At 37.4% G+C, this 13,675-nt stretch overlaps 1 protein-coding gene across 1 annotated transcript; it reads right to left on the reverse strand.

Moving 5' to 3' along the window:
* Positions 1-1,865: 1,865 nt before the first annotated feature.
* Positions 1,866-10,266, reverse strand: LOC136263752 (uncharacterized). The gene is made up of 2 exons (XM_066058389.1): positions 10,152-10,266; positions 1,866-5,877 (listed from the first exon to the last, which is right to left on the reverse strand). The coding sequence occupies exon 2, from the start codon at positions 5,869-5,871 to the stop codon at positions 1,984-1,986; it is 3,888 nt and encodes a 1,295-aa protein (XP_065914461.1). The 5' UTR covers positions 5,872-5,877; positions 10,152-10,266; the 3' UTR covers positions 1,866-1,983.
* Positions 10,267-13,675: the final 3,409 nt, after the last annotated feature.

Genomic DNA, 13,675 nt, shown 5'->3' on the forward strand with positions numbered 1-13,675 from the left:
GTATCCACTATATATTATTATGTTTTGTATTTTCATGCTTGTTTTAGCTACCTGCATGCTTTCATAAGGTCACTATATCACCATAGCTGCTGCATGTATTATATTCACCCAGCCCAGCCACTGAAACTAAATGTACACCTTGAACACTGTTGTGCATGTAAAACTGAGATGCATAAATCTATAAGATGAAGCTGGAATAGATGCATAATCAGGAGCGGATCTAGGATTTTTAGAAGGGATTTCCAGTGGTATAGGACTCAGATGGAGGGCCCGGGAGCACAGCCCCCAGACGCTGACAAGGTTTTACTTTTACAATGCTTGAAATTTAATAAACTTGCTACTTATAATTAAAGCCTACTATATACTTTACAGGGTTTTTGATCTAATGATGCTGACTAGTATTAATAGTGTCATGTTTTCACCAATAGTTATGTAGTTAGCTATGATAGATTGTACGTGTTCTACTGACAAGTTTTTATAGCTCTATAGCTATTGTAGTCATGATTCTGTTTATCAAACTTTATAGCTACTTATAGCATTTCTCCTTCATTATCACTATTACCATCACCTTCTATATCCTATTCAGTTTGCTCTGTATATAGCCTTGGAAAGTTTACTGCTATGTCAGTTAAAAAGAATTAGAGCAGATGATACTCTCAAAAATAACTCAGTTCTGATCCTTGAGTTTTACTGCAAGAATAGTGAAAGTTAGCAGATGAGTATTAGTGATACTGGGTATATATGATTTGTGTGAAATTATGTCCCATGGGTTTATAGTTGTAGTTTAAGGAAGAATCAGTACAATACTAGTTACCTAAGGGCTGGACAGCTGTTCTGAAGTAAGCCCAGCCCCAAAGGGGTTTCTGGAAACCCCAGAAACCTCCCCTCCTAAAACTGCCCCTGATATGGTAACAATCCATGAGTGGCTCCAGGAAATTTGATACATAACTGGTTTCCAATTCAGTTTTATTATGTGTGTTGCCAGCTAGGCAAACCACATAGTACCTTAGTGTGAGGAGTGCATATACACTGAGCATAATGCAAATCATGTCAGAGTTTGGAGAAGAAAATAGTTGAAAGTCAGACCATCTGAAGTTGAAATTGAGAATGACTTCAAACAGTTTACATATACTTGACTGCTGTATTAGGGTAACTGCTCTATTAGGGTATCTTGATCTTGCTTCAGGAAACCTACCTGTGCATTCCAAAATCTGAGCCGGACTAGAATAGAAATTGTGGTAGTGAAGCATATCCTTGTACTAGCTAGCTACATGCATAGCCATTGCCTCCGACATGGCATAGTACAATGAGTATATATTATAATGCACATGCGAGCAGTTTATTTTTTCTACTTGCATGGAGTGCGTCAGGAAGCTTATGAGTAATATATGAAGGCTCTTATACATGTATATATATTGTTTTTGTCATACATTTTTTGACTTTGGGATAAGGAATGAAAACAGCTATAATTTATTCATGACATACATTTTTATTGGTTCAGTAACTCCTAGGCACACTTTGGAATAAGGATCTATTAGAGCAAGCCATCCTGAAATATTTTTTCTTGTACTTAAATGGTGTAGCAATCCAGCAAAATTCTAAAAGTTGTGTAAATAAACAGAGTGCATCTATTGTAATAAAATCATACACATTGATTTATTCATTATTATTTTGCAAATTTAATTATTATTCAATGACCATTCCTTGATACCACTACTGTAGTTCATAGGGAAGTGCTGCTAAAAATTTTGTGATGATAACTGCAAGTACACAAGAGCTACAAGATTTAAAAACAAGGAGTGTAATTGTATGGTTAATATTCAGGAATTAATGATACAATCTTGTTTGAGAGTATGTAGCTAAAAATAGGTTATATATGTACATCTGAAAGTGCTAATTAAAGATACTGTATATATTAATAAAAAAGATATGGAATACGTACTCAAACACAGTTACAATACATAGCAACATAACAGTCGAAAGTTACATTTCTTCATAGTAAGACTCTTGAAATCGGTTCTGCGTCGGTATGTCAACATTTTCCAATCGATGGAATCGATTAACTGCTACATTTTTAGCAATGGTGGTAGAGGAGAAAAGAATATTAACCACTTCGTTATCTTTGTATTTCTTAATATTTTTCCAAAACTTTTCTACAGTAGTGATGTACCAGTAGGATTTCTTGCTGACCTCGTTGATTTGGTAAACAACCACAAAACAGAAAACAATGAATGCAAAATAGCCTAAAACATATACTGTAACATCAACTTTATCGTATCCATTCATTGTTGGATGAAAGTACAAAGTAGTCGAGGACAGCAATAAAAAGATAGTGGTAAATGTCAGGTCAACACAGTTAACTATGGTGCTCTTAAATGGTCGGATGTAAGCTTGAGCTATTGCAAATGATCCAACCACAATAACACTTGATAAGAGTAAAGCTTCTTTATCATCAAATATAACTGTTTCCATCAAGGCTAAATAAATCAATATCACTGCTCGTACACCAAACCAGAACCTATACTTGTCTTTGTATGGAGCAACAAAACAGTCAAACAATGGGAAAAAGTAACTAAACTTTTTGTAATGTAATATTCTTGGATAGGTGAAGCTAATGGCAAATGGGAAAATAAACAGCAGAAACAGAGTGCCAATTACAAAAAGAACAACATGACTTGCATCCCAGTAATCAACGGAGGGATCTGGTCGCCAAACTCGGATGCTTCCATATGTTTCCGACTTTACATCCGCAAATGAAAATACACTAATTGCAGTACGCAATATTTTAGCATAGGACAACAGGATCAAAGTAGCAAACACTGGTACAGCTGTGTTAGAGACTCTCGTTTGAAATTGATGAGAGTAGCGGCTCAAATACACGATGACAAATATTAGTGGCCATAAGTAAACTGGAAACACAAATTGCAAACCTGTTTTGGCCACTTGTGTCATTTCATCATAAAAACAAATTTCAAATCCTAAATCCAGGTTGAAAATAGAAATGAAGACTCTCAAGAAAGAAAAACTGGAAATTTTCTCATTGAAGAAAAGTTCTTCATTGATACTCATCACATTACAAAAGAATATCAGCCCATTTATTAGCCCAATTGTAACTGTGAACTTGAGTATAAAGAGAATCACCACCAGTATCACTCCCAATACAGCATAGAGTAGAATAGTGAACAGCCAGTAATCGCTACATTTCTTACATGAATTAGAGCCAAACACTCTACTGTAACTATCTTTGCATTCACCACATGCACGTCCTTCATGGTTTTTACCACAGAGGATGTTTTTCTCAGTCAAACTAAAGGACAAAATGTTACTAGAATAACTGCACAGAGTGGGTGAACAGAACTCTACATATTGTACTTCAGGATTACCGCCCTCGTCAATTACACCTATCCATGACTGATTGTTATTTAAACGTGTTAATAGTCCAGAATTATCATCACACTGGAACCCAATAAAGGCAGTCCTTGTGATAAAGTTACTACACTTACAGGCATAATGTGAGTCACTTCTTTTAATCTCAAATCCAACAGGGCAGTCCTCAAATGTAAACGAAACATTGATAATTCTTGGTACTGCCACAGATAAAAGTAAGATTCCACTAGTGTTCTTAAAAGATGCAGTTTTGTTACTGACAAATATAGTAAAGTTTACTTCAGCACATTGATCTTCTCTGTCTACAGAGAAAGGTCTTTGTAGTTGATCACGTTCAAGTGGAAACTCATCACCAGATGTTCCATTATAGGCTCTACTGATAAGTTCAGCAGAATGACCGACAGAGCCTACTGTATTAATGGCAGTAACTTTTAACACAAACCTTCGACCTGGTATTACTCTAAGTTTGTCTGCCATGTTAATGATGTTACCATTCAGGCAGTCCTCAACAAAGTTTCCAAAATCATCAGTTTCATTACAAATGCACGGTGAGATAGCTAAAATATTCAGGTGATTTTCTGTTGGGTTTAAATTTGACGTGCTCGAAGTAAGATAATTGAATGTTCTATGATATACTGCTTGCCGTGTCCCATTCTCCACTAAAGTGTTTGGACCAATTGTTGTTTGAACTGAGGTTCTCGGGAACCATGAACAAATATAGAAAACATTAGAATATATTGATTCGAATCGTTCATCAGAACTATTGACTCCAGCATAGTTGTCTTCAAAAGTCACATTAATGTTTGTTATTCTCTGAAAATTTCCAATGTCATCATTAGTGATTGTGCTGTTTCGTGATAATCCCATAAACTGGAATGGACAATAATCTTGAGATTGAATATTTGTAAGTGGCAGTTGAATTTCTAATGCGCCCCCATCTCCTGTTACATTGTTTCCTTTGAAGTATATGGAAGAATCAACATCAATGTACATTGCAGTATCAATTAATCTTACAGCTCCACCAAACCTAGCTTTATTATTCAAAAAGAAAACACTCCCACTCATTGACAAAGCTGATGTATATCCATAGAAAACTGATGGCTGGTTATTTATGAACTTACATTCTCTAGTGCACTGGACGGTAACCAAACAATTATACACGTAAAATATTCCAGTAATAAAATTACTAGTTGCACCCTCTATACTACTGCCAGGTGAGAGTACATTATCTTCGGCATTTATGTTAACTAATTCAACAGTGAAACTACCTCCTAAAGATGGATACGAAGCCCACTTTGTTTGTCGATCTTTAGCATATACTACTGATCCAGTGTCACCTTTATTGCTCACAAAATAGCAGCGTTCTATTCTAACAATGACAAGTATCGTATCTACAGAGTTTTTCTCTAGATGAAATGCTGTTCCCAGTTTTCCTTCCAAGTTTTCAAACGTTGAATTTAAAACAGTCAAAACTTCAGCTTTTTTGCCAAGTGTAGCACTATCAGAATCAAAACCATCTTCAAGTTCCAAGTTAATGTAGTATATTCCTCCGATTCGTATGGTGTCATTATTGCTGAAGTCTTGTATAGCTTTGCTATCATTGAAGACACAGTTTTCAATTCTTGTTTGGCTGTTAGTATTGTGCATTTGAATTATAGAAATGGATGAACTAAAAGATCCATTGTTGCTCAAGAACTCAACATTGTATATGGTAGTGTCAAGGTTATAATTTGACTGTAAATAATAAATGGTAATGCAAGCAGCACCTAACACAGGAATACGGTCATTAGCATAGCCCAAGTTCATTACTCTAAGAAAACTATCGTATTTTTCTTGCACTATGGTACCTGTATTGTTAAAGTATGTACCATTGTTTATTTTTAACTCAGTGTTATTAATACCTCCATGGTCAGCATATACAAAAGCAATTCCACTACCAGAATACGAGCCATTAACTGCCATAATACTTGTGCTGTTTGTAATGTTCACATTGGACAACTCTACTATTCCTAAAGCATTAAAAGCAATAATGCTGTAACCGGTAGTGTCCACCATCATAATGTCACGTAGTGTGATATCAAATGAATTAAGAAACATCAAAACATATTTGGTTCCATTATCAAAGTGAAAGTAAGGGTTAGCATCGACAACAGTCTGATTAATTTTTTGATCAAGTATTCCCCCGCAATTCCTCATTTTGATGTTACTGATCGTTAAATTTCGAGTATTGATGAACACAATGTTGAATTCACTAGTACATTTCAGTGTCGTGTCCCCATCAGGATCTCCAGTGATCGTAACATCAGCATGATTTTCTATGATGCATGAGGTTTGATTAGTAATTACATATTCCTTGGATGCCAAGCGAATTAATGAACCAGAGGAAAGACAATCACACGAGATAGCATCTGAGCAGTCTTCATTTCCAAAAATAGTGTCAGTGCACAGCATCACAATAACAATAAAAAACAGTGCCTTTGTCATATTTACCTGTGGGTATGAATATTGACTAATGTTACATACATATACACTCGAAACATAGCATACCATATCAATTAATACATACTTGTTACCAAACAATAAACATTTCGGATTCTTTTCTGTATGCATATTGTACTACTCATAATGCACTCTAAACAAGCTAAGATACAAGCTTCAAGACTTGTTGAAGAGACACTGTTACTTGGATTTGTGCCATTCAGGTTAATTGCTATAAACAGTTTTGTGGCTGCTTCTCAACATACAAGGCCAGAGGAGACGGTCCGGTTGGTCAGGCCTGAGCCAGACCAATAATCTGGAAATGAACCAACTAGCTGACCAGTTCGAACTAAATTACTCTCATGCAATCTTTGGACGATCACATCTACATGTAGCTACGTACATTTTACAGATGTTATTGAAAATGCAAGCCTAACTAAAGCACAGAATTACACGCATAATACCTCCAATTACCTTACAGTACAGCATGGCATTCTTATCGTTTTGTACAGAAATGATTGTGGGTTCTACGTACAGTATCACGTGTGCTGACAGTAGGCATTTATCATGTGTAAGGCAGGTGCCTTCTTTGATTCTAAACCAGCATACTTATATCACAATTCAATCTTCATAAAATAATCATTAGCATTGCTTGGCTTGTCTCTCTTGGCTTCTTTTACTGGGCGAAGGGCTGGCCAGTGACAAACCAGATGACTCATTCCGCGGCAAGAAGCTGTACACCCATACATTACATGGTGGCCATCTGGATGAGATGTTGAGTAGAAATCACTCCTCTTCAACTACCCACTCGTCCTGTCGAGATACTGAACAAACTCTCAGTCTCACCCACATCGCGCCATTTTCGAATACTGATTGGTCTCGTGACGGTCCACCAGTATATTTACGTGATGATCCGTTCACTTCATAAAAACCAGTATAGTAGTATACTGTATTTTTGTAGCTGTGTAGCTTTTTATTGTAGCTGTGTGAATTCACTGTATAGTAATTATATCCTAGCTAAAGGGGGCCATGTTGCTGTGAAATTTGGGGGGACAGTTGCAAGTTGCTAGCTAGTTTTACTTTAAAATTTAGCATCAATTTTAAGGCATTTTCAAGCCTTTAAATTGCAAAAATTCTGCAGCTCCTGGGGGTTGCACCCAGACCCCCTTGAACTTCTAATTGCTAGCTATAACTAAATGAACCATACAGCAAGTTTCATGCTGTGTCCCCTGTATGTCAGGTCTACAATTATACATAGTATAGAAAGTCTGAAGAACAACAGATAGGCTTGAGCATATTTATATAGCTATAGCTAGCAGTGAAATATCACTAAAATTGCATATATCTGAGTGTCTGATTTTCAAAAATTTCCTGTGGAGGCATGCCCCCAGACCCCCTTAGGATGCTCGTGCTTCGTACTTCGCACACTGTGTAACAGCTCCTCTCTCATTGGCATGTATATAGTAGCAATTTCAACATTATAGTCAATGGCCTGACCAACTCAATTTTCCCTCCTCCGGCCCTGACATAACGGGTGACGGGTGGATTCGAGGACATATCACATTGTAGTTACAAAGACTGGCTGCTCCAATAGAATCTATGTGTTACATTGTTGACCTTGTTTACAGCACTAATAGTAACAAGTTTGCTTATCACTCGCTTTAATTAAAGCTCAGGGCTTGATGGTAGGTGATCACACTTCATAAATTGTGTTCATGGGCTTACGTTTGTTGTGTTGCTTGTGGGATACTGTACTTTTTTGGAATGCTGGACTGTAGGCTACACTAAAACCATGTTTTAGGCTTGGAGCCGGTACATTTGCAATTACATTTTCTAGCCCATTTCCCATCTTAGTCACATCCTTTAATAAAATATTATCACACATTCCCAAAATAGATGTAGCTCACAAAAGAAACTGGCCTGCTTGAGGGGTCCGCAATGCAGCTGAATCTCGTACAGCTTTTTGGCGCTGAATCTTTGCAAATCTTCTGAATCTTAGTCAAATTATAGTAAAGCTTTGGATTCTTTAGGATACTATACATTAGGCCACTCCAAATAAATTCTCTGTTTCCCATCCACCGCCTGCATCTAGTTACTGTCAGCTCTAAATATTCCATCATTCCGTATTCTCCTGTTATTTTCTGGTTATTCTTGCATACTGAAAGGCTCAGTAAAAACCATCTTGAAACAGTGTCAGCTCACATGTCAACCAACAGTGATATCACATTGGCACAAACTTTACGTTTGTGTTATTTTTGCAACTTATAAAGGAAGAAACAAGCTTAATTTAAGCATGCTTTTATGCTGGTTGTGCCAGGAAAATAAGGCTTGAAAGGTTGCTAATCTTATATGGAAATGGACCGCCCACCCACATGCAAATATGCTTGAGTCCAGGACGGGAAACTGAGAATTTATTTGGAGTGGCCTTAGTGTGGTGTTGCCTGCTGAATCTTTAAAGTAGAATTCCTGAATCTTTTGTGAATCTCTAAAGATTCAGAATCTCGTACGCAATTTTAGTTGCATTGCAGACCCCTTGAGCTTGCTACAAGACTAGACTGCACTGAACAGCCAGCAATAAAAAAAAAAAAACAGATTTGTTACGTGACCCACTCACTTAATTAATCTCAATTTCGTGAAATGCCTACAAAAAGAATTGACACTCATTAGTGCATCCGTGGTCACAATAATAATAATGGTAATTCCGTCATCTGGAATACTTTCCCAAAGCACATCCTTGCACTACAATCAGAGCAGTACTGAGTTGCACGCAAGGGGGTGTCACTCCAATAGACACTGTACTACGATATGCGACCACGGTCAAGATCAATTTTCGATTTTGACCGTTGACTTTCCTAGAAAATTTGTCTTGACCATAGACCTGGTTCCGTTTATTTTTGCTATATTTTCGTGCACTACTAACTAGCAAAGCTTTGACCGTGCTGGGAAAACAGCTTGACCGTTGTTCTTCGTGAAAATCAGCCTTGTTCATTGACCTTTAGCTTTGATCGCGGTCGCAGATCGTAGTACAGTGCCTATTGCAGTGACATCCCCTTGGCACGGCCATAGATAAAGGATCTTGGACCTCTAATGTTCCTATTGTATATAAATGACATAACTAAAGACATCAACTCACTACTCCGCCTGTTTGCTGATGATTGCTTGCTTTATAGAGTTATCAATAGTGTAGAAGACATCAACAGACTTCAAGAAGATTTAAATAAACTGTCAGAATGGGCCGATACTTGGCAACTTAAGTTCAATATTAGTAAATGTACAGTTATACTTTGCACGAGATCCTTATCACCACTCACTTACGACTACACACTTCACAGTCACATACTAGATATATCTGATCAACATATGTACCTAGGAGTCTTAATTCATAAATCACTGTCTTGGTCACCTCACATATCAAATGTTGTCAATAAAGCATCTAGAACACTCAATTTCTTAAAACGCAATCTAAACAAATGTTCAAAACAAGTTAAAGAATCAGCTTACCTAAAAATGGTGAGACCACAACTAGAGTATGCATCTGCTGTTTGGGATCCCTACCACGTTGGAGATATTTCAGAGTTAGAGAAAGTACAACGAAGAGCAGCGCGCTGGGTGTTGAATGACTATGGCAGATTCAGTTCAATTTCTCTAATGTTGGATCAGCTGAAATGGCCTACATTACAAATTCGTCGGAAATTATCTAGGTTACAAATATTGCATAAGATACACTACCAACAGTTATCACTCCAAATTCCTCATTATTACTTACCAAAAACACGACCAACAAGACAATACCACCATCTTCACTATATTTTACCTACCTCATCCACCACGGCATACCAAAACAGCTATTTCTCAAGAACAATAAACGACTGGAACATACTACCAACTGATACAATTGAAATTGCAGATACTGATCTATTTACAGCTAGACTCCAATCATATTATTGTACCTAATGTATTTGTTTACGTGATTCCTGAGCACACCAGCAGGGCTGACTGCTCAGTAAACAATAATAATAATAATCTATGGCACGGCGCAATAGAAGACGCACGTGACTCAGTCAGTAATTTTAGTATCATGCAGTTCCGCACTTCGCACTTGCACAGCGTGCCGCATGGGCAGGATACAGGTGTTAGCATATACATCCATGCATGGACTAGGAGTGGGCTAGCTAGGTCGAGGGCTAGGTTCATAATTAAAGTCGCATCACAGTTGGCGAATTGCCCGGTCACCCGACCTTGCAGTCCGCTACTCGACAACAATCATGACATAATTATAAACACACCTGACGATGTTACCACGACGCAATTTTGTTCTCTGCAAATAAATAAGTCAGTATAATCTGCCACTCTTTCTTTGTTGCATGTAGTTGATCTTATTAGGAGATGGGAGGGGTGCTCTTTCACGTGCATGAACACATGATATGCTTCTAATTATAGCTCCTTAAAAAATTAATAGTACGAAACTCAGCTAGTTATAGAAGTCTGCATAGTTTCAACAGTTCAGACATGTAATAGTGATATAAAATCAACCATAGACATGTGCAATGCATGTGCTATATCTAGCTATTGCTAGAAGTGCTGTAAATCAGAGTTATTAATGCTTAAAGTACAGAGATCTTCCACATTGTATTGCATTGCAGTGGCGGATCTAGAGGGGTTTCTGGGGTTTCGACAGAAACCCCCTTTTAAATTTAGCTCAGTGGCAGTCTAAGTTTATAAGCATTGTTGCACTGACAAGTTGCCATAGCAAACAACTATATACTATGTATTTCATGCATACATGCAGTTGCACTTAACCGACATCATTTATTGCTATCAAACCCTCAGCAACATTTCACTTTTTTCTCCTACAGCATTAAAAACGATCGAGATACTCTAATAGAGCAGTCATGTAGTTACTCTAATAGAGCAATCAAAGCTACAGCTTGTGGTCACCATATTTGCCTGTAGTTATCTATAGTATTTACAGTTTAAAGCATTGGATTTATTGCAATTGGTAACTAAAAATAGCCTAAAATCCGATCTCAGAGCTTCTAAAATCTCAAAATTTTCCGGAGAAATATCATCAGATACCCTATTCAGCTATACCTACTTTCGGAAACCCCTTTTAAAAATCCTAGATCCGCCACTGCATTGCTTTCAGGAGTGCAGCAGCCAGGGTCAGGGGGTTCAATTTCAGAAGTGGATCACTTCATGCATTAACATGCAGAGGTGTAGTATAAGATAGCTAGCTATGCAGTGATGTTGAACCTCCGCTGATGTTCTTGATTTGCATCAATGACTTTACCACCTCAGCTAAGACATTTTGCAGATGACTGCATGTTTATTGTATCATTCTATTAAAACAGAACAAGATTCTATCCTACTCAACAGAATTTATATGCTCTGTCCCAATGGGCAGTCATTTGGCAGATGAGGTACAACCTTAGTAGCTAAATGCACTGCTATGAGATGTACAAGTTCCCAGAATCCTATGATTGCAAAAATTACTCCCTTCATGGATCCATTTTATCTCTAACACATATTCATTTATACCTTGGAGTTATGCTAGATGATCACCTCTCATCGTCCACCCATGTTACAAACGTTGCTAACAAGGCTACACGGACGTTGAACTTTCTTAAACGTCATCTTGGCAAGTGTTCATCATGTGCCAAGGCATCTGCTGATCTGCTAATGGTTCAACCAATAATGGAGTATGCAAACGTTGTCTGGGTCCCGCAATATCAGATGCAGATATCAAGTTTAGATAAGGTTCAAAGGCATGCATGCAGCTAGATGGGTTCTATCTGACTATAGCTATCACAGTAGTGTTAGTGCCATGCTGGCTGGTTACCCCTAGTGAAGAGAAGGAAGCAACAGAGGCTTAATTTGCTCTACCAAATAATGCATGGAGAAATTGGCTTATCCTTACCAGAATACATTCATACACACTAGACATCATCATCCATTTCACTTGATTGTGCCAACAACAAACACCACCACCTACGTACATGACAAGTTACTTTCCAACAACCACCCGGGAATGGAATTCACTGCCACCGCAACTAATTGAACCGAACACTTTAGCTGCATTTTCAATCTTGATTGTACAGCACTTATAATTGTTAGGGCTTAATCAGCTTTGCTGTCTGCCCTTTTCCCCCAATAAATAAATAAATAAAAATATGGCTACACTAAGCACAATCCATGTAGCGGCTACACATCTTGTTTGCCAGTTGTAAACAATTGCTAAACTAAACTATCCAGCTGCCCAGCACTGGACAGACAGGGATAAGGGTGGTGGCAAGAGTGTTCAATGTAGCACGGGGAAAAATTAAAACTAAACATACTAGACTGAAACAAAAATAGACCTCTGCTGCATATATATACTGGAATTGTATTTTTCTCAAGCTATAGAGAAGGTATTTGAAAGTTCAGTCTATATAGTAAAGTCAGAGTTGGTATACATATAGTTATAGTATTGATGCATGAGTTATGCTATTGATATAGTGTCATTCAATGTTAAATGTCTTAAATGAAACATGAACACTCTTCCAAATACCTCTGTGAATGTAGCTATAAACAACTGATTCTACCAATGCTAGATTACTGCTACCTCATATGTGGGATCATAATGCAATTAAACAACTTGAAATGATTCAACATAGGGCTGCATGTGCACGGTTTGTTATAAATTAGTAACCCATGGTGCAAAGACACCATCACAATAGTATCATTAGACCAGTAAAAAATTGGCCTTCTCTACAAGATAGATGAAAGAATAGTAGATTATTTCTTTTATTCAAGTTAGCAAGAGTTCATAATATACATATATATTATAAACTCTTGAAGTTAGTAAATAATTTACTCATCACTACCTGCTGTCACCATCTTTTCCAAGTAGCTACCAGAGTCATTAAAATACTCTCACCATCAAGCCAGAACAGAAATATATCTCAACTCCTTTTCCCCCAAATACTATATCTTTGAACGGAATTCTCTACCCTATTCTGATTACATGAGATTGACATGGAGACATTTAAACCATACTTAATATACATTAGTGTGACAGGGGCGAATCTAGGATTTCCCAAGGGGGGGTGCTAAGTTAGGGGTATCTATAGTGGGTGCTAAAAAATGTGGCAACTGGTTGCAGTGCAAGAAGCACATTCAGTATGAAGAGCATGCTTTAGGGATCTTGGGGGCATGCCCTCACAGGAAAATAGCTTTCTGAAATCAAATTTGGCAATAATTTTGATTGAACCTTATTGAATAAGCATTATGTGAGCCACTGTAACTATGTAGCTAAGTTTTTCTAGCAGTGGTTTCATATGGACACAGCATATATTAATGTTGCAATATGGTAAAAGGGTCTAGGAGTTGGTCCTTGTTCTTTATATTTTAAAGTTTATAGATGGATGTTCCATTAGAGTATAGTTGACTGTTTACATAATTTCTTTTGATGTTTAACAGGCGGAATAGCAACAGGTTTACCCATATGATTGATTCCTAGAAGAGATTAGCCTTTTCTTTTCACTGTTTCCGTGTTTTCATTGCCCATATATGCTTAGATGCAACTGCACCTGTACTGTAGTTAGCTAGCACATAGTAAAATTTTGGAGTAAGGTGCTTCAGCCCCCCGCGCACCCCCTAATCTGCCCTTGTGTGATACCTCCAAGGTTTTTTTTACTAATTAAAACAAATAAATAAGTATTCTTGTATATTTAAACAATGACACAGACAGTCAAAAATTCAGAGAATGCATGCATATCAGCTCTTGAATGTGACTAAGCAACAATGTTCAGAGGTAAATGCCACCTCCTAA

The sequence above is a fragment of the Dysidea avara genome, chromosome 8 (genome assembly GCF_963678975.1).
Source record: "Dysidea avara chromosome 8, odDysAvar1.4, whole genome shotgun sequence".
Taxonomy (NCBI): domain Eukaryota; kingdom Metazoa; phylum Porifera; class Demospongiae; order Dictyoceratida; family Dysideidae; genus Dysidea; species Dysidea avara.

Coding starts and splice junctions, on each gene's coding strand:
- LOC136263752 (XM_066058389.1), bottom strand. CDS start 5,871: ATGACAAAGGCACTGTTTTTTATTGTTATTGTGATGCTGTGCACTGAC.